This window comes from Solanum stenotomum, chromosome 9, assembly GCF_019186545.1.
Source record: "Solanum stenotomum isolate F172 chromosome 9, ASM1918654v1, whole genome shotgun sequence".
Classification (NCBI taxonomy): Eukaryota; Viridiplantae; Streptophyta; class Magnoliopsida; order Solanales; family Solanaceae; genus Solanum; species Solanum stenotomum.
In genome coordinates, this window is record NC_064290.1 from 8934036 (window position 1) to 8955882 (window position 21847).

At 30.4% G+C, this 21847-nt stretch overlaps 3 protein-coding genes across 4 annotated transcripts in view; 1 reads left to right on the forward strand and 2 right to left on the reverse strand.

The window, feature by feature from the left end:
- LOC125877105 (glucan endo-1,3-beta-glucosidase 12) overlaps window positions 1–21847 on the reverse strand; it is a 343740-nt gene that overhangs the window by 22892 nt on the left and 299001 nt on the right. The gene's annotated exons all lie outside the window — the stretch shown is intronic.
- On the forward strand, window positions 12897–16875 carry LOC125877118 (probable tyrosine-protein phosphatase DSP4). Of its 2 annotated transcripts, XM_049558440.1 has the most exons (6): window positions 12897–13291; window positions 13393–13486; window positions 15797–15854; window positions 15949–15992; window positions 16083–16264; window positions 16586–16875. In XM_049558440.1, exons 1-6 carry the CDS (start codon window positions 12981–12983, stop codon window positions 16629–16631), a joined length of 735 nt encoding a protein of 244 aa, XP_049414397.1. In that variant the 5' UTR covers window positions 12897–12980; the 3' UTR covers window positions 16632–16875. The 2 variants fall into 2 exon arrangements, with proteins under 2 accessions (XP_049414397.1, XP_049414398.1); XM_049558441.1 differs by having other exon boundaries at window positions 12899–13291; window positions 16083–16875.
- LOC125877115 (1-aminocyclopropane-1-carboxylate oxidase 4) lies at window positions 19754–21464 on the reverse strand. Its single transcript, XM_049558437.1, has 4 exons — window positions 21241–21464; window positions 20746–20972; window positions 20328–20661; window positions 19754–20235 (listed from the first exon to the last, which is right to left on the reverse strand). Exons 1-4 carry the CDS (start codon window positions 21343–21345, stop codon window positions 19945–19947), a joined length of 957 nt encoding a protein of 318 aa, XP_049414394.1. The 5' UTR covers window positions 21346–21464; the 3' UTR covers window positions 19754–19944.

The window sequence follows — 21847 nt, forward strand, 5'->3', positions numbered from 1 at the left end:
GAAAACATATTGTCACGACCCAAATTGAGTCGTGTGTGGCACCCACACTTAACCTCCAAGTGGGCGGACCAATGAATCTAAACCCCAACACATACCAATAATTCAACTACGAATAACAATAATAACGCGGAAGCTCCAAAACTTATTAAAGTAACCAATCAAATAAACCTCTAAAGTCTATTACATATTATCCCCAAAATCTGAAAGTCATCACATCAAGGACATCTAATCTCTAAATACTAAGTCTAAGAGTATCAAAGACACCGAAATAAATGAAATAACGCAATTTGTGTCCGAAAACTATGGACATCAAGTCATGACCGAGAAAATCCAACACAAGCTCGAATGCATAGCTCACCCTTAAACCTGATATGCTGAGACTGGCTAGCTGAGGGCTAGTCAAATTTGCTGGTACACCCGCTGCACTCCATAAAAGGAAAACAAAGAAAAATACAAGTAGGGATCAGTACGGGGCAACATGTACTGAGTAGGTATCATCGGCCAACCCAAAATAGAAACTAATATACAATGAATAATAGTATAAAGTCAACTATAGCACTTAGCAGGTGATAAGAAACAACAATATGAACAAGTGACGGTTAAAGCAAGTACGTAATCAATCACAATATCAAGCGCACACACGAGGACTCATGCTTCCACATCACACTCGTTTGGGAAATGCGTTCATTGAGATTGAGTACATTAGGTTAATTCAATATCTTTTTCCTTTAATGTTACCGTGTCGGAACGTGACACTCCGATCCAATTATACCGTGTCGGAACGTGACACTCCGATCCAAAAATACTGTGTCGGAACGTGACACTCCGATCCAAAAATACCGTGTCGGAACGTGACACTCCGATCCAAAAATACTATTAATTTATCATTTATTATCACCACTTTTCAATTCATTAATAATATTACATCAAGCCTTCTTTATTCAAGGAATCACTTCGATAAAGAGGTTTTCAGATTATAAATCTCACGGTCTCAGGATTTTAGACCAATCACAAACCACACAACTAAGCCACACAATCACACAGTCAAGTACATAGGGAACTTCACAGTATCATTCAATGCATATCAATCGCTATTAAGAGTTTATCTATCAAATAGAATAAACCATAACCTACCTCCGCCGAAGAACTAAAGTCAAGCAAACTACTTCTCCAATGCTTTTCCCTTCCTCAATGCCTCTGAACCTTTCCAATCTATAAAGTATATGTGCATAATTTGTAAGTTAACAAGACTATAAACACTCATACTATTCCATGTCCAACCTATACCCAAAAATTCCACTAATTCTATAATCAATTTCCTAAAGTTCAAACCTAAGAGTAAGTCTTAATTCTTGCAATTAGCATAACTTAATCCCGAACTTTCCAATCAAGAATCACGTGAATGTAAAATTAATTTGCAACTTTACTCTGTAAATTTTTATGTATAGATATATGCTCGTAATCCTCAATTTCAGTGTCACCTATTATTTAATGATAATCTCTCTTCCACTAATTAATAGGAGTAACAATTTTTACAGATCATATCCTTTTCTATTGGCACTGGCAGTTCAATTATATACTACCTTATCTACCGATAATCTCTAATACAAAATGCACCCAAATAATGATATTTTAATGTATTAACCTCAAACATACTAACAATTTCACCTCAGTTTCCTTAGTAATCATTAGGTCATTATTACGTACAGACCTCGTCCCCAACTTTAACATAACTCTAACATTCTTTCCATCTGTAACGCATCCACAAGCCTAATTGCAACTCTAATCCATTATAATTTATGTAACACAATAGAAGAAAGAAGAATTGATACTAATTACCTGGATATCGGTCTTCTTGACAGATGTTGCAGGTATTGCTTTCTCGCCTCAAACCCTTATTTTTTTCTACAGAATATTTACTCCCTAATTATTATATAAGACTAACTATAAAAGTGGTAAAAGTGACCTGTGCTAATTATAATGTTATCTCCTTTTACCATCAACTAAAATAATTATTAAAACTACCCCACTAAATTCATAATTGTAGTTACGAATAATCTAAAGTACCCATTTAAAATCTATCAGAAAGTATTTTATGAAATAAAAAGCTCTACTACTCAAAACGACCAAACGGGTCGTTACACATATGTTTAAGTCATACTCGATATGTTCTTCTTGTCACTTTTTGAATCGCTTGTATGTTCTTTTACCCCATACATTTCTCACTTAGAAAGTAGCATTATAAGTAAATTTACTTTAAAGTTTGATGAACTTGTAATTAAATGAAAGATAATATATCTAAGTGAAATTATTTGCGCTCTGCATGGGCTACAAAAGTAATTAATAAATTTTATTTGTTAAATGTATGGTTTCTTATTTCCATAAAATACTGTATGTATACTATTTATATTCAGATTAACGTAGGATATATAAAACAATATTGATATTTGCAAAGGAGTGAATCAAAGCAAGCATAAGTGGAGTAGTAGTGGAGTGGAATCTAAATCTCCTTTTACACAAAAAGGAGTCCAAATTAAAAATTAAAGTAAATACAAGATCTCCCACCATACTAAATAAAAAATAAAATAAATGGTGGACATGAAAGGAGAAAAAATAAACATTCGGAATAATATATTTTTTCGAGATACAGAAAGGTGAATATTCGAATCTTAAAAAGGGGAAAAGACGAAAAAGGAAGCAAAAAAGGCACCTTTTTAGCGGATAAGCAGAGGCGGAGCTAAGTGCGAGTTTGTGGATTCGAACAAATTCAGTAGCTTTTTCGTAGATATTATATTTATATTAAAAATTAAATAAATATATATGTATATTAACGTATAACCCTAATAAAATTAATTGACAACTCAATAATAAAAAAGTGATAATAAAAATACTTTTCACACTAATATTACGAATTCGAATTCTATTATCAACAAAAGTTTTTCTTTTTTTCTTTTTGAGTTTTTGTCGCGTGAATGTACGGACAGGGAATCGGCCGTGGCGAATTGGACTCGTATTATTAACGATCTAAAATGAAAGAGCATATTCCTTCGAATGTTCTCTTTTTTTTCTTATTTATATATATGTTGTGGACTACATAATTGCCCTTTTTATTTTATAATATAATAATGGAGTAGTAAAATATTATTATTACTTTACTACTTAATATAAAATCAAGAATCATGCAGCTCTGCTTTTGGTTTATATGTAACTGTTGCCGTTCAGTGGGTCCTAGTTGTTGACTTGTTATTTTCATAAAAAAAAAGGCTCAATCCATCGATCACCAACTTTTTACTTAAAACATTTTAATTGAGCTTTGTTCATTTTAGACATCTTATAACATATTCCACTATATTATTTTGACATTTTTTAACTATTAACAAAAGTTAAAAAATGTGCGTTATCTACTCGCGGATGACATGACATGATGACAAATTAAGAGAAGACATGTGTCAATTTAATTAAAAAAATAAAAAATTAATTATAAGAAGAAGAAATAAAAATCATTTAAACTTATATTTTAAAAATATTTCAATAAGAAAAGACTTCATTTTCTAAGAAGTCATTTCAATGACTCATATCTAAAAAAAATTTGCGGGAAATTGGAGTTTCGCCGAAAAAATTGAGGAGATTTAGATTCAATTTTTTTTTCAATGACGTCTCATATTTTCTTTTATAACTAATGATTCTAATTCTAAATAAAATATGTTTTGGCGGAAGAGAGGGAGAGAGAGAGAGAAAGATAGTAACAAAAATGGTGGATCTCCATCTTTTCCGGTGAGATAGTGATGTTATTTTTTAGATTTGATTTTTTTTAAAAAAAAATAGCTTTTGTAAGTTATTTCAATCAATTTATGATTCTTTTTTAATCCTTTTCAATGAGTATATGATTCTTTTTGTTTTACTCAAAATCAATACATAATGGTGGTGAAGGGTCAAGGAGAAAGAGGGAAGAAGATGAAGAGAAAAAATATTATTTTTCACAAAAAAAATGCTTTCTACACGCTTAAAATCAGTGCAACACACACACTTTATCAATTCAGTAAAAAGTGTCAAAATGACACAGTGGGACATGATATAAGGTGTCTAAAATGAACAAAGCTTAATTAAGGTGTCTAAGTGAAAGTTGGTGTCAGCTTTAGGGGATCACCTATGGGTTCAACCCAAAAAGAATAATGGACTAGTATTATATTTAGTCATGATTTAGATACGAAGATATGAAGGTCGAGGATTAACGTATAATGTAATTAGGTGGTCGAAATTTATTTAGTTTTTTATTTGTCAGTAGTATTATTAGTAATTCTTCTTCTACTATTGTATTTTTTGATTTTATTATTACATATTGTTTTCTTTATTTTGTTTTTCATACTATTTGCGGCTGCTATTATTTTTTTCTTCATTGTTTTCTATGTGTTTTACTGGAATCGAAAGTACAGTGGAAACATCACCTCCATTTATGGGATCATGTGGATATGTGGTTGTAGTATACTACTCAACATCTCAATTTATTTTGTGTATTTTAATTGGAATAAAAACTTTTTATTTTTATTTTTTCTTAAAATAGAACATATCTTAACATTTATATGAATGTATTACTTTTAAAATTTATAAGCTTAAATATGTCATGATATTTGTAAGTTAATAAAAAATTATCATTAGATATAAGTATTATTTTTCAATCTCTCTAACATAGAGGAAGAAAAGCACAATTATATTCAACAATTGGAATGAAATAAACTAGTTTTCTATTTTATTTTGTTTCCCTTTTTGTAAGGGTTTATAAGGTTTGAAATGAATCAAAATAAGAATTTATCTAGAAAGGTCAATTATTGTTGCTTGGAATTAGTCAATATAGTCATGTCCCTTTTGAAACTAATTCATTTCCTCTTATATATGGTTACGATTATGACAGTCAACAAATTGCATATTTTTATAACATGTAAAATAAATAAAAAGTGTTTTAAATCATAAAATATTTGAAGTTTTAGTTATCTTTTTTAAGTTTGAAATCTTAAAAGACGAATTAGTGGAAGAGTACTCAATTTAATAAATATTAACGAATATCACTCAAAAGATTATTTAACGGTTGTTGTTTGTTTTAGAGTTAAAAAAGGATTTTATTTTTCTTAAGAACAGGTGTGTGATGAGAATATATTAAGACATCATTAATTAAGACAATGAAGATTGAAGTAGAAAACAATAATTTGTAAAATAAGTAACTTCTTAAGTTTAAAGCGTCAATTTTTAAAACAAATTTAGTTAGTTGAAATTGCTAATATTTGAACCAAAGGAAACAATGATCGGTCACATGTTCGTAATAATGTTGTTGAAAATATGAATACTGAAAGTTGAAGATATGATTTTTTCCTAAGAAAAATAATAATTGAAGTTTTGCTGGTGAATGTTATTGTTTCATTTGGTATATTTTTAAATAAAATTTCAACTTTGAATTTTTTATTTCAAGTTGAAACTAAAAATGATAAACAAATTACAAGATAAATAATGATTTACAAATAATATTTCATTAATAACTTTTTATCACCACCAATCTATCTTTTAACATATTATAACATGTTAACATTTTAATAGATCATATATCTCTATTACTTTTTTAGTTTTTTGTTTACCCTTCTCTAAGAACTCTCATCATATTTGCTCACTGACTTGAATTCACAATCTTCAAATTGGAAGTAACGGGTGTTTACCATTCGAGCAACTACCTCTTGCTTTCACGATTTTTTTATAATTAAATATTTTCACAAGCTTTAAAATTCACATAATTAATTTTACAAAGATTCACCAATCCAAAAATTCAACAACAACACTAACTAACTATTCTTTAATATAATCTTTTCACCGGATATAAATAATATGTTCACTTTGAGCATGAGTATTTTTTACAAACTTTAAAATGATGAATTTTGTTTTACAAAATCTAAACTTATTACATCAGGTTTTTCATTACTGTTATTTTTTTGAATCCCTTCTCTTTTTTTTTGGAAATTTTGAAATAAAATTTTATGCAAATTTCATTATCAAAATACTAATTTTAAATTAAATTCTTAAATTTTATGTTCAAATACCTAATTTAAACTCTCGTGCAAATATAATCTTAGTAAGATAAATAGGAGTATGATTGAGGTAGGTTGACAATTGGAACTAGGGGGTGGCCTAGCTACATATAAATGACGGTAGTTAATTGAACAACATTATTAAAAAATAAAATAAAATAATTAAAAAAAAAAAAAATATATATATATATATATATATATCAAAATATATATTTAATTTAAAAAATTTATGATTTTGCCCAACGATAAACAGAGAGTCGGCATTGGACATGGGACAGTAGCCCTTTTGTCTGCAACTTGAGAAGCGAAAGAGGGCCTTCCCGTCTCCATCGATAAACGGCGGCCGCTAATGTGCTTGCCTCGTCATGCATGAATCGGACCATTTCAATTACACTATTACTACTATTTTATTTTGTTTTTATATTAAAATATTTTTAAAAAAAACTTCAAAATAATTTGCATTCGTTACAATTTCTGTCACAGTCTCTATCATTCGAGTGATCACTTTATGCGTATTGAATAAATCCTTCAATGTGTAATAACCTGCAAATTACCCAACAAATATAAATCGTATTGAACAATTCGTATGCGACTGACTCGACTCATAAAAATATAATAATAATAATAAACCCTAAGGCACTTTCACTATTCCTTTCGTATTTACTATAGTAATTTCTCAAAATTGATTTGATTTTGATTTTAAATAAATATTAATAACAAATTTCAAACGAAACCAACTATATATATAAAAGTATTTATTCAAAATTACAGTACTAAGTAGTACACATATATTTTCATATAATTTTTTTACAATACATTTTTAATATTTTGTACTCTTCTGTTTTTGGTTTAGTTCTTTATTACAATACTACAATCTTTCTCTTAAGTTAAAGCGGATTCACCGCTCATATATAGCTAAGAATAATCATTTTATTGTAATTATATAATATATTTTTTTGATAAAAAATATTTAATTACCTTAATTCCTTTTAACTCCTACCTGCCTACAATCTAATTTCTATTAATGATGTTTTATATCTGAGTTTAGAAAAGGCGGAATGACCTGTGAGACCCTTGTAATTGGCTCAATTTGTAAGTTGGACCCTCTTACTTATCAATTTGTCAGCTGAACTCCTAAACTCATCAGAACACAATATTTTAAACCCCTTTGACCATTGACCGAACTTATGTGGCATTGATAATGCTGAGTTGGAAATTTACGTAATAACAGTATAACACGCGTTTGACAGCGAGTAAATAAGATATTTTACATTAAAAATATCTAAATAAAAATAATAATTATCAATTTAAAAATAAAATAAAAATCCATCTTCATCAACCATCCCTCTCCCACCCCCACCCCTCTCTCCTCCGTCCCCAGCCCCCTTTCTCTCTTCTTCTTCTTGGAATTTCATCCACCACACTCACTCTCCTCTTCATTCTCTCCTTCATCCACTTTCTTCTCAACCCACACTTCTTTTTCATTACAAATCAGCCGCCCACCCTAGTCTAAAAGTCTTTTAGACTTTAGCTTTATAGTCTAAAAGTATTGAGATTATTATTTATTTTTTTAGGCTTCAAAAAAGAGGTCTAAGTATGGATTAACACAAAGGATAATGGTGGATATTGAAAAATTAAAACACCATTGATAAGTTAGAAAAAGCTTGAAAAATAACAAATGAATCTTGTGAATTTGTGAAATTGATTCAAATTGTGATTGGGATTATTGAATTTGTGGTGGTGAACTTGTATTTGAATTTTCAAGTCAAATGGGGAAAAATCTCATCTATTTGACATGAATTTAGTGAACAATGTGGAATAAATATGAAGAACATGCTTCTTTGGAATTTTTTTTTTTTTTTAAAATGCTTATCTAAAATTTCCAGAAATTACAAAAGTGGCTTAATTGATTTTTTAATTTATAACATGTAATTTCTTACATGTCATTAAAAATGACATGGAAGTCCACGTGCACACACTAATCAGATGAAGAAAGGGCTTAAAATATTACGTTCTGATGAGTTTAGGGGTTCAGTTGACAAATTGATAAGTAGGAAGGTCCAATTTACAAACGGAGTCAAGTACAGGAGTCTCTCAGGTCATTCCACCTTTAGAAAATAGAACATTAAGATAGGAATAAAAAATAACTTTACTATTAACGGATGACAAAAATGTCCCTCGACGTAGAATACATGGACAATTTTGTCGCTTTACCGATAATTTAAATTGCATTATTTTGTACTTTTTTTATTTTTCACTCGGTGTTCGAAGCCCATATTGGAGCTTCGACTAAATTCAAATCACGCATTGTAGGACCCATTCGAGGGTGATGCTCCCAATAAGATTTTTCCTGTATCCAAGACTCAAATACAAGACCTCTGATTAAAGGTAAAATAGTCTCACTATTACATCACAGTCAATATTGATGCATTATTTTGTACTTGCTAACGAAAGTGAACGTTGAAGAAAAGCAAGGGCATCTAGTGATGTTTGCATAAGAAAGCACATGAAAGCCAAGGAAATGATAATCATCATAATTAGTACTTTGTCCGTCTTTCATTTTATTTGTCCATGTTTAACTTATACAATTGACATAATATTCCTTAAGAATTTTTCTCGTTTAATTATATTTATTCGATATTGACTTGACATATTTCTTAAAAAATAATAATAAAATAACAATTTTATCATATCACCTTTTAAATATAACGAATTCAAAATTTTTGAGAAATAATTATTGTTAATAATAAGGATAAATTAGGAATTGAGTGATAGATCATATCTTGATTTTTCAAATTGATCAAGTAAAATTAGACATCTATTTTTAATACTATATAGTGGGCAAGTAAAAGTAGATAGATGAAAATAATATTCAATATTTTAGGAAATGACTATAGTTAATAAAGGTAGTTTAAGAACTGAAATATCGAGCAATATATGATGTAAAAAAAATAATCTTGGGTCTAACCCAACCCCAAAAGCTAACTCAAAATAAGAGAATTGCTCAAATCCATAATTCCCAAATATCTAGTGCATTGACAGTTTAATATGAAAACTTAGTACCACTTCGTGTAGACAATTTACTATGAGGACATATCATCGATAGTTATAAATTGAGATGGGCCGACTCTAATACCAGGTAAAACAGCAGATTTTGAACTAACTCAACCTGAACTCATGAAAAAGAAATCACCTAAATTTATATAAAAAATCATAATTTTTTCATCCAATACACAAGAATCAATAATTGTCTTGACTAGCTTTTTTGTTCTTCTGGTCTACATTATTTCAACATAGCTGGAATATTTAGCAATATTCAAAATGACATGCTGCTTTTTTTTTTTCTTTTTTTTAGCTCATGGCATCAAACAAAAAAAAAGGAGAAAAAGAAAGGAAGAAAAGCAAAAGTTGTAATAGCCATTGTTACGAAAAGAATCTGTCATTGGAAAAGTCATCTCTATTCACTAATAATTGAGATATGTCATTCGTATGATCAATTGGCGAATCTATATATATTGACCATATATTATATATAAATAACATTTTTTTAAAAAATATTTTGTGTATCATATAACTGGCACTAATTATGTGACCTTTTTTTTTTTTCATCTTACAAAGTAGTGAATTTAAAATTTGTTGATCTAAAACTAAAAGTGTAAGTGTTGAGTTCATTAATTTGTGAAATAAAATGAAGTTTTATACAATTTATATTAGTTGTGCAAGATAACTAATTAAGTTTTCCATTTTCATAGCATTTAACGTAAAAAATATACTAGTATTAGTTGTGTCTCTTTTTTTTTTTGTCTAGCTGATTAATGGATTTCAAAATTTGAAAACTTAAAATTGAAAATTAAGTGTGTGTTTGGTTATTCTTCGTTACGAAATTTGACAAAAAATAATTTTTGTTATCAAAGTAAAATATGATATTCGAAAATTGGACTCGTGTTTGGTCAAAAATACATAATAAAGTTATTTTTTTTTACTTTTTGTGAGATATTCAGAGTGAAAAAATGAATAGTTTTTTTAAATAGTTTTTCAAGTTTTTGAAATCTGAAATTCAACTTAAAATTTTAGGATCAAACCTGTTCGAAAGTTCAACTTCAGAAAATAATACAAAATTTCATAGCCAAATACATTTACCAACTTGTGAAACAATAAAAAGTCCCACACGATTAATATAAGACATAGAATAAAGTGTTTCATAACATTTACGTAATAATATTAGTTTAATACTTGCCACAATAGTCTATGATGTAACAATTATTTAGGCTAATTTATGTAAATTAAATAGTCATAGATAATATATCATGTCTTTCAAATTATTTTCCCTATGTTTATTTAAGTTAAAACTTGGGCTCGAAGGGATAGTTGACAATTAACCAACGCGTGATCACCACGTTTGTGTTTACCTTACCTCTTTCTAAATACCAACTTTTTTCATGCATTTTTTTTTCTTCCAATTATTTAATATTCAAAATTTATTGAATTAATTAAATTTGTATCTGCTACAGAAAATTGAAAAACTTATTGTCTATTGAGTTTTGTTTAATTTGATTTTGAAGAAGACGTGATCTTTAACTTTTTAAGGTTTAAATTGAATATATATAACACTGAGAATTAATTAAATTCGTATTAGAATGTTGTTATATATCAAATTAAGAGTTGTTTGGATCAATTTTAAAGCAAAAACGTATTGGTTAATTTTCTCAAAAACTTTCGATAATGCCTTAGGAGTTGGTTATAATTTGTTTCACAGTTATGTTACATTTTTAAGTAAATCCTAGTAATTCGCAAGAATAAGTGGCAAACTCATCATTTAGAAACTCTTGATGATCTTCCATTATTTTGCATAATTTATTCCATAATTACAATATAATTTGTACAAAATTTCTGGTAATTTGTTGCTAATTATAGCAAATTGAGATTATTCATCAAACTCTTGGCGATCCATCACAAATTGTGGCAAGGCAAGTTTTTCTGACTATCAATTAGGAATTGAACTCCAACTTTTTGCTTTAGGGTGGAGGCTATTTTTGCACAATTTTTAAAAACAAGATCAAAGGATAGATAACATTACGGAATGATTCGAGTATAACATAAATTAAATATGGTCCATTTAAGAAAGAAATGCTCTTTTTAGAATTTTATATATTCTTAAATTCAAATGCAATGTCTTTTTTTTTTCTTTTTTCTGATCGATGTTCGATATTAACATTTGAGTTCGACTAAATTTGAATGTGCATCAAAAAGTACTAGCGCTTCCTAACAAAGTATGGCTTTATTCTCAAGGACTCAAACCTGAAACTTGTGGTTAATAATGAATGGATATTTACCACTCCACCATAAATTGTGGCCCACAACCATACTTCTTGTTATACATCCCTTTTCTTATTACCTCTCATTTTCTATTTTTGACTTTTACTCCGTGATAATTTTTTGTTATGAAGTTTTATGATAAAATCCTAAATATATATATATATATATATATAATTTTGAAAAGATTGAACGAAGAAAAATGTGTAAATGATATTTCACAGTAATTATCATCTCCCACTCTAGTTCTAACATATCTAATCCCCACACCATCTTCCCTACATAACCCTATAATAACTTACCCCTATGTCCACCCACTTTATTTTTGAATAAATCATATGAAATATTTATGTAATAGAGTAATATTTTCTACTCTGCCCTAATTTATGTGATACTTTTCATTTTTCGAGAGTCAAACAATTTATGTTTAATCGAGAATTTGCACATTGAATCTTCGTATTTTTTGAAATGAAATTTATATATTTTATAAATTACGTAAAAGTACTATAAATCACAATAATTGACAATTCAAAATATTTAAAAGAAATATGAAAAATTTATGGTCAAAGATAGACTGATTTGAATCTCGAAATTAGTAAAGTGCCACATAAATTGAGACGGAGAGAGTATTTATTAATAAACACTAGAATTTATTACTCACTTCATTCCATATTAAGTTAATTTTTGAGGTGTTTTACACCCTTTAAGAAAAGTAGATTAAGACATAAATTGAACCTAGTTTTTCATTTTTACCCTTATTAATTATTGTCAAATTTATGATTAAAATAACTAAATATTAATTAATCACTAATTCCAATACTAACTAATGAAGGGTAAAATTGGAAGAACACTTTAAAAATAGTCTAAAAAACTAAACAATTAAGTTAATTTGAAAAATGAAAAATGCCTCAAAAATTAACTTCATAAACACTAGAAGTTTACTTAATGCCACGTGTATACAATTTCCCATGGATGCCAAGATAAAATAAGAGGACTAGATTGATGATAAATATTTACCATATTGTATTTATACTAAATCACATAATTTTTTAATAATCAAACAAAGAGAATTTCATTATGAATTAAAATTTTTAATTCATGTTTAAGAATCTTTCTATAAAAAGCTCATGTTTTAATTAGATTAGATTAATTAATTATAAAATTTTAATAATTCAGTTGATTCACAATATGTACTTTTATATTTATGGTGAGCATTCAATCCCCACTCTATAATCAGTAATCCCCTCTCCGTTTTCCTCCTCCGCAAATACATTGAAAAATAAATTTAAAAATTAGTTAAATGAGTGGATTTTTTAAATTTAGATGATTAGTTTGTTATTTTTGTTTTTTCAAAAAGCATATGCATTGACGTGTACTGAGTGTCGACATTGAGCAGCCACCATGGAATGGCGCATTTTAACCACCCCACCCCACTATTTACCCCATGCCCCTAGAAAACTGTTTCCCTCGTCTAAAAAGTCACTAATTTTTTTGCGCCTATAAATTCCAAGTTCCAAATCGAGAAAGGTCCCCTATAGTATCAGAATCTCCAATTCCACTCAATTTTCAAAAACCCTTCTCTCTCTCTCTTCAGTCACTATGAAACAGCACGCAACAGTTGCTTCCACAGTTGACACGTGTAAAACCATCGAAATCGCCGTCGTCGAGCGGCAACATCACCGTTCTCAGCCGCTACTTCCGCCGCAAGCTATTAAGCTTTCACCGGTACCAACCGCCGACGATAATCCCTATGATTTTGAAGTTAATTACAGTTGCGCCGATGACAACGAGGAAGACTTTTTCATTCCTCCTCTTAACTTCGCTATGGTTGATAATGGCATTTTCCGGTCTGGTTTCCCTGATGTAGATAACTTCTCGTTTCTTCAAACGCTTGGACTTCGTTCTATTATGTAAGTTAATTAGTATTACTGTTCTGATAGTACTAGTTATTTAGCTTAAGTTTTTCGACGACGAGAATTGATGAATTAGGGATTTTTTATTTTGTTGACAGATACCTGTGTCCAGAGCCATATCCAGAAGCAAACATGGAGTTTCTCAAGGAAAATGATATTCGCTTGTTTCAGTTTGGAATTAAAAATAGCAAAGTACGTTTGTCATTTTCTCTGATGTTGATAGATTTGCTTCTTTCCGTTGATCTGAGATGAAAGATGAAAGTAAAATCAACACATTTAATATCTGAAGCTAAATATGGTAAATTCGTGAATTGACTTGACGGAGAGGAGAATGCCAATTTTTTTCAAGTTAGAAATGAGATGATGAAGGTTAAAGGTGAGAGAAAAACACTAAAATAATTGAAAGCACGGCCAATTAGATTTCGGAAAAATCAGTTAACTTTGGCGTTTATAGGATTACCGTTCATTGAAAAAGAGGACTATGGAACAGTTTTTTGAACATAAGATTTTGGCAGAATACATAAAATGATGCTTGTTAATTTGTATCTGTACATAATATACATGATTCTCCAAGATTTAATTAATTCATTTTCTGTCCGCATCGTATGATGATCTTCTGCTCAAGTCATGTGGAAGGATGGAATTAACTGACTATGTCAATATTTGGTTTTCAGAAGTTAAAGGAAAATTAATTCGTGAAGGGTTCGGATTGTGATGAAAAGCTGCACAATAATTTAATGTATTTTGGAGAATGCCTCAAGATGATAGGTCTAGAATTTGGCTGTTGCTGATCTTAAAGGCCATGGTCCACATAGGGTTTAGAAATTAAATTATTAGTACTACTTTCCAGTGATACAAATAATGATCTAAGGATAACCACAAGTATTACTTTAGAGAAAAGAATCAGTGGAAGTCTTGCTATGTTCATTTATTTATTTATTTTTATCTGATTGTTGTTTTGATTTGCGAGAATCTACTTCTAAAACTCAAAACATTGTCTTTCCAGTCATATCCTTGTTTAAATCACCACCTAGTTGGCACCACAATTACCTCTCTTAGTTATGCGCACTAGGTGTGTCTTTAGAAGGCACTGACTATCAACCTTCAAGATTCTATGTCCTACTCTTATACCTCAACACTTGTGTGTTTTGTAATCCTTGTATCTGTATAGAAAGCAGAAGATATGTATTAACTGGAAATCTCGGATTATTTGTATTCTTAGGTCTGCCTCGTAAGACCTTAGCTTAAGTTTTTTTTGTATCTATATGTTTTTGTTCTGTTGGTTATGCATGTCTCATAGTAACCATCTGTAGTACCATTAAGTTTACCCCTCGTTGAGAAGGTCTAGTCATGTCTAGTCATGTTTAAACTTGAATTATGCTTAAGTTGTAATTGTAGCTTGGAAGAATTAATATCAAATCACTGTTCCTATCCTGTAGTTTGGACTTCCAATTCCCCGCATTTCGCTTGAGCATAGAGCACATGAATTTCTATAATTAGAAGTAACAATACTTCCGAACTGGTTGTGAGTTGTGATCTGGGTTTCATTGGATCCAACTTTCGTGTAGCTATTTTTTCTAGGACTAACTAAACAGGATAGTCCTCCTCTTCTCTGTGAAGAGAGAGAGAGCATGGCAATGGAAAGGTTAGGTGCAGAAACACAAGGCACATTGGCAATCACTTAAAAGTTAAAACTTAGTTATAGACTTCCATTTCGTTCATTTAACTGATTGGTAAAGCTTTAGTGTTTCTTTTGGATCTTCAAGCAGAGATCAAATGATGTGTTGCTTGATCGTTGTCTTTCTATCTTATCATCTAACTGCTGAAGTTAGCAAAAATTTTCCTATTTCTTTTTGTCTCTCTATGGCTATACGATTAACCAGCCAGTTGCTATGTGTGGTAGGTTGTTGGCTTCAGTCTTCTCTTGTCCCAGCTTAACTGTCAAAACTCAAATGTCTGTCTCAGTTATTGGGTGACAGACTACACTCTATATTCCCGCATATGCGGTAAAAAATTATACTTCAAAAAAGAACCTGATTCCTTTCCTTTTAGCTTGTTTTTATTACCTCATCAATAGCTATAAGGGTTCCTGAAGATATGCTGAGTCACACTCTATTCCAGGCTTGAGATTTGCTTAACGCGGCAATCAATGTCGACATGGTCCATGAGTCCATCTTGAGATTAATCAAAAATAATTGGTAGTTTTTGAATTTGCTAGTAAGAAAAGGTTCAAAAATAGAAGAAAATAACTCAACAACAGTCACTAAACTCATGCTGGAAATATAGAAAAGGGCTCAAGTAATCTTGTTCTTTCTTTTTTTGGTCCTCTCCCCCGGGTTCATTGCATTTTTGAGATATTGTAGAAGATTTTCAGCATGGTTCATTGGACTTTACTGATGCTAAAGGATTGATCACATCTGTTGGTGCCCGAGAAGAGTATTTTGTTTTGTTCTTGTACGAAAAATAATTATTGGTGATTGATTTTTACAATTATGCTCTCAGGAACCTTTTGTAAATATTCCAGAAGAGAAAATTCGTGAAGCATTGGGGGTTCTAATTGGTATGCTCTTTCAAACGACAATACTAACTTTTAATCAAAGTGAGTTTAATACTGCTATCTTCCTGTGCTAATATCTTTAACCTGCTGCTCACAGATGTTAGAAATCACCCGGTGTTGATCCACTGCAAACGTGGGAAGGTGTGTAATATTTCTTATTAAGTTGTAGCCTCAATTCCAAAGTAAGAGTACCTTACTTAAATTATGCTTCTTTTTTTGTCCATATTCCAGCACCGAACTGGTTGCCTTGTTGGATGCTTGAGAAAATTGCAGAAGTGGTGCCTAACTTCTGTGTTTGACGAGTACCAGCGTTTTGCTGCTGCCAAAGCAAGAGTATCAGATCAGAGGTTTATGGAGCTTTTTGATGCATCCAGCTTCAAACAACAGTCACTGCCATTTTCGTGTTCAAAGAGGTAACAATCAATCAGTACACGTAAACAGGGATTCTGCTTCTTTTCTTTGCTGTGTTTGGCATTCAATAAATTGTAAGAGTTGGTGACTTTTTGAAGAAGTACATGTCGTTTATGAAGGAAATGGTCATTCTTTTTCCATCACAAGATCAATTAAAGAAGATTTATGAGTTATCTCCTTGTTGGAGAGCTCGTAGCTTCCTCGAATTTTCTGTAATGTGTTTAGTATAGATACATGCTTAGATTTCATTTTTAGATTCCATCACCTGGTAAAGAAACATTTTGTCAAATGTTGAGAAGAGTGTTATTTGTGAAAACTACCAGGAGTAGAACTGGTTCTCTCCATCTGGGTTCGTCCTGCCAACTATGATTAAACCAAGGCAGCTACTAGAAAGCAAGTTGTACCGGTGATGCGACCTGGTGTCTGGTTCTCTGATAAATATCTTTGTGTAACTTATTAGTATGTTGTAGCCTATCATCTGTACTAGAAGCTTTAATTATAGTTGTAACTAGGAAGGTCTAGCAAGACAACAAGTGCTCAATGATTCTGTTGGGTTAGAAGAAACGAGTCTCTTGTAGTTTTTGCATATTTCAACACAATGACTTAAATCCCATGGCTTATTTAAATTTTACTAGCAATTTTTGCCATTCTCTAGTTCATTACACATTTGTGACAAATTAAGGTGCCATGATGTTATGCAAATGTTGCAAGTTATAAAGGAACACTGCTAGAGTTCTTTTTGATGAAAGTTTTAACTTTATCCGCTGATTTTCCTTGTCCTCATAGTAGCCTTATAAAAATTCTAGTTGTTGACATCGGATGATGATGATTGAAGAATAAAATGATCAATTCACAATATATAGGATGGTGCAAAACTTTAGATTTTGAATTAATCAATTGAAATATCTTATTGAGGGGTAACTTGAAGGATTTTTTCGAACTAAGTACGAGGTTTATTCAGTCCCAACTTAGTTTTGATGGTTCCCTTTTACTCGATTTCATCGTAGGTCGAAGCAATTAAATGAAACTATCATCTACTTAATCTCTACAATCTAGATGTCATCGCTTTGCTGTACTAAAAATGGTACAGTATTACTCCTTACATTTAATTATTGATACGTCAAATCATTTTTCAACCTCTTAGATTATACTTTTACTCATTCTGTTCTAATTTATACGATATTTTTCGTTTTTCGAGAGTCAAATAGTTTAAGTTTGACCAGGAATTTGCGCATGAAATCTTCATTTTTTAAAAATGAAATTTATAAACTACGTAAAAAGTACTATAAGTTGCAATGATTGATAATTCAAAAATATTTAAAAGCTATGAAAATATTACGAGAAAATGATCAAAATGGTCCTTAATGTACATGTGTTGCTTTATTTTGGTCCTTAACATATCACACATGATTGAAATGGTCCTTAATGTATTACAAAAGTGTTTATTTTAGTCTTTCACCCTAAATCTAATAAAGATGTCAAAAGAAGGTGTTATTTTTAACGGTGGGTCCCACATGTAGCTAACAAACTATACCATTGTTATCTTCTTTGTTAGGTCTAAATAAATAGCTCCATAGACACCACCATTTTCTCTACTCTCTCTAACAAAATTCATTATTTTCTCCTTTTATAAATATTATTTTAACTCCAAAGCAGTTTTTAGCTGTTAAGTTATACTCCTTCGGGTGTTATTGTCGATAGTTTATTCAAGCTTAAATTAAGATCTAAATGAGCTCAAAACAACAACTTGATGGAATCTAATGCAATAGCTTCCTTAATTGTTAATGATAATGTGAAAATTGCTTACTTCCTTAATTTTCTATTTACGATCGAATCAGTAAACAGAAAATACCACAAAATCTCCAATAAAATAAGATACCCAAAGCTAAGCTAAGTGATTTTCCACAAAGCTACATCATATATAAACATGAATTTTAATATGTATAAATGAGAATAGAGAACAATATTTAGAAATCGAGAGATAAAATAATATTTTTTTTGTTAGAAAAAATGATGATAATCATGAAGCTCTTTTTTGGAGCTTGCAAAGAAAATAACATTATTATATTTTGTTAGCATATGGGATCCACCATTAAATATAAGACCTTATTTTGTAATTTTGGTTAGATTTAGGGTAAAAGACTAAAGTGAACACTTTTTGTAATAGATTAAGGACCATTTCAATCATGTGTGATACATTAAGGACCAAAATAAAGCAACACATATACATTAAGGACCATTTTGATCATTTTCTCAAAATATTAAAATCAAAAATAGAATTGTTTGAATCTCGAAATAAAAAAAGTGCCACGTAAACTGGGACCGAGGGAGTAGTTAATATGAATATTGTGATAAAATATTCATATTAATCATTATTTTTAAATGGGTTTAAATTGGATTAGTAAAAATAATGAATGGAGTACTGAAAATTATCTTTCCCTCCTTCCTATAAATAAACATGTAATGTTGTGGGGAGAGTGGTAAGTATTCCTTCATCTTTAATAAGAAGTCTCGGGTTCGAATTTTTCTGAGTACACGGAAGCGCCTTTTTAAAAGAGTGTTTTAATGTGAGTGTCGAACACCGAATGAAAAATTATTTAAAAAAAACATATATAGTAACAGATTGTACAAAGGTTATCCCCCTGTCCCTTCACCCACTCCCCCCTTATAGAAAACAAAAAAAGACAAGGAAAACGATTATTGATAGTGGTCGTCGACTCAATTCATTTTGTCTTATGACGAATATACCTGCTGAATTATTGGCCATTGTTGATAACATAAAGTTTATATCTTAAGATGATCTTTATGAAAATATTGTTAAACAATTTAAACAGTGAAAATCAGAATTGTTTTACTTTGTTCTTCTTATCTTTTCTTCTTCTTTGAAATTACTCCATTTGTTTCAATTTACGTGACATTTTTCGTTTTTTGAGAGTTAAATTATGTAAGTTTGACTAGAAATTTACGCATGAAATCTTCAATTTTTTTGAAATGATATTCATATATTTGTAAACTACATGTAAAAAGTACTGTAAGTCTCAATAATTGAAATTCTAAATATTTAAAAGATTTATGAAAAATTTACGATTAAAGGTAGATTTGTTTAAATCTCGAAATCTGAAAAGTGCCACATAAAATGAAACTGGAAAAGTAGTTTGCCTTGAAGTGAAGTTGACTCATCTTATTAGTGAAGTTCATATATATTCTTATTTCTTACTACAATAGGAGTCTTTATTTTTCCCACTATATATGTGATACCCACGTCAACTTCCATGTTTAATTATAAATTTTCTACAACACTTAAATAGTGTGGGTCAAGATTATAGGCTTAAATAGTATTCAAAGTAAAAATGATATTTAAAATTTGGTCATAGTGAATTTCTCAACAGTGAATTAAGAATGCTTAAAAATTAACTTATAAAGGTAAGACAAAAGTAATTTCATGAAAAGAGGAACAGGACACTATCAATTATTTGTATAATAAAAATCTCACTATAAAGTAGCTTTGATTTATCAGATTATTTTTTATTACAAACTTTAGAACCCTTTATAGTACCACACAGCAATCTCTCTCTCTCACACACACACCATCTTTTGTATAATTATGTGATATTAAATAAGCAAATAATGTGTTTAATTAGCCAGGTTTGTATAACTTCCAAGAACATAATCATCATTTTCTTTAAGCACTTGCAATTGGATCAACAAATTCCACATTAGCTTCCATTGCCTTCATTGCTTCAAATCTTGGTTCTTTGGCCTGAAACTTTAGTCCAGCATATAACTTCATGTAATCATCAAACACGAATTTCGGATAAACTTGTTTGCTTTCCTCTGCCTCAATTAGAGCTGGTGCTGGATAGATCACCGCGTCATTTCCTGGATTATAAAATGATGCTAGTGACATCCGAGTCCCATCTGTTTGTGCAATCACTCTGTGCATCACACTCTTGTATTTCCCATTCGTGATCACCTGTTTTATAACATTTTCATAAATACCCTTTTTAGTACTACTTCTAAATTATAGTGTGATAAAAGCGCACACACACTTAGTGAATCTTGTACCTCAAGTTGGTCACCAAGGTTAACCACAATAGAGTGGCGCATGGGAGGAACATCGATCCATTGCTCGTCTTTGAGGAGTTGAAGGCCACTCACTTTGTCATCTTGGAATAGAAGTATGATGCCACCAGCGTCTGTATGAGCGCGGAGTCCCTTTATCAAATCAGGCTTAGGACATGGTGGATAGTTGCTAACTTTAGTCCCAAAATTGGGACCTTTTGATCCATAAAAGGCATTTTTCAAGTAACCTTTTTCAAGTCCAAGATTTTCACAGAGCAAGTCAAGTAACTCCTCAGCCAACTTCTCCAATCTTTTCGCGAAATCTCTCATGACCTCTCTGCATCATTTGGGACATGAATTTACGTACTATAAACTTTTTTAAAAAAACTATTCATCTATGTACGTATAGTATTTGCATTACCTGTATTCGTCGTCAAGATCAGGTACTTGAGAGATGTTAGAAACAGGAAGATGGCGCAAGAAGAAAGTGCTTTCCCAATCCAAATCAGTAACCTCAGCTTGAACAGCTTCAAGTCCCTTACTTGCCACCAGTTCCTTAAATCTCTGTTCCATGCACTTCTTGTAATGTCCCTTTGTCAATTTCTCCACAGTGTCCATTACTTCATGTGGAATTCCATGGTTCACCAACTACAATAATCACATAAACATATTAAGAAAAACATCTATTTGCAAAGATTACAATATTTTCTGTTTTCATTTTATGTGTCTTAGTTTGATCGGATATAAAGTTTATTAAGAAAGTAATTAAATAATGTCACGCTGTAGTCTTTAAATCATGTGGTATTAAACAGATCAATGCAAGATGTTGGAATTACAGAGTTACTCAATATAGAAAGTGACGTTTATGTTTTTAAAACATGGAGAGTTGTATGTTTAAGCAAAATATAATTATTACCTCAAAGAATCCCCAATTCTCACATGCATCTTTGATCAGTTCCAAAGTGTTGGATCTCTCATCTCCATTGAGATTTTCCAAGTTGATAATTGGGAAGTTCTCCATCTTAATTCTTGGTAATTAAAGTATATATGTGTTAAACAAATAGGATATGTGATGTGAATTATTCAAAAGATTGAAGAGATGAATATTAAAATGTTTGATGAAAAAGAATGATACTTTGAAAGGGTATTTATAGGAGAAGAAATCAAGAATTTAGGAATTATATAACAAGTGGGATCTGCTCTTTACCTTATTTTTGGTCCTACCATTCTTACATTATTACAAGTCTCACAATGTCCCCCCCTAAGTCCAAGTCGAATTCTGGTCACAGTTACTTATTGGACCTTCTTACCCTACACACAAGTGGGATTTTATAATTTTAGAGCTAATTAAAGATGTACAATTGGAAAATGACCAATTTTTTGGTGGCTAAAAATGATTTCCCCTTTTATCTTGACCAGTATATATTTAGTATAAAGGGCCTTGTCTGAAGGGGCTGCTCTAGTGAAAACTAATTTGATGATATTGTTCACGTGTTATTTTAAATTTCTTGGTTCTGACTAAG

What these genes read in the sequence shown, in the direction of transcription:
- LOC125877118 (XM_049558440.1), top strand. Translation starts at nt 12,981, where the DNA reads ATGAAACAGCACGCAACAGTTGCTTCCACAGTTGACACGTGTAAAACC. An exon ending in AGCATTGGGGGTTCTAATTG is followed by an intron (nt 15,855 to 15,948) that starts GTATGCTCTTTC and finishes TGCTGCTCACAG; the next exon opens with ATGTTAGAAATCACCCGGTG. An exon ending in TCCACTGCAAACGTGGGAAG is followed by an intron (nt 15,993 to 16,082) that starts GTGTGTAATATT and finishes TCCATATTCCAG; the next exon opens with CACCGAACTGGTTGCCTTGT.
- LOC125877115 (XM_049558437.1), bottom strand. Translation starts at nt 21,345, where the DNA reads ATGGAGAACTTCCCAATTATCAACTTGGAAAATCTCAATGGAGATGAG. An exon ending in AGAATTGGGGATTCTTTGAG is followed by an intron (nt 20,973 to 21,240) that starts GTAATAATTATA and finishes TGATTATTGTAG; the next exon opens with TTGGTGAACCATGGAATTCC. An exon ending in ACCTTGGTGACCAACTTGAG is followed by an intron (nt 20,236 to 20,327) that starts GTACAAGATTCA and finishes GTTATAAAACAG; the next exon opens with GTGATCACGAATGGGAAATA.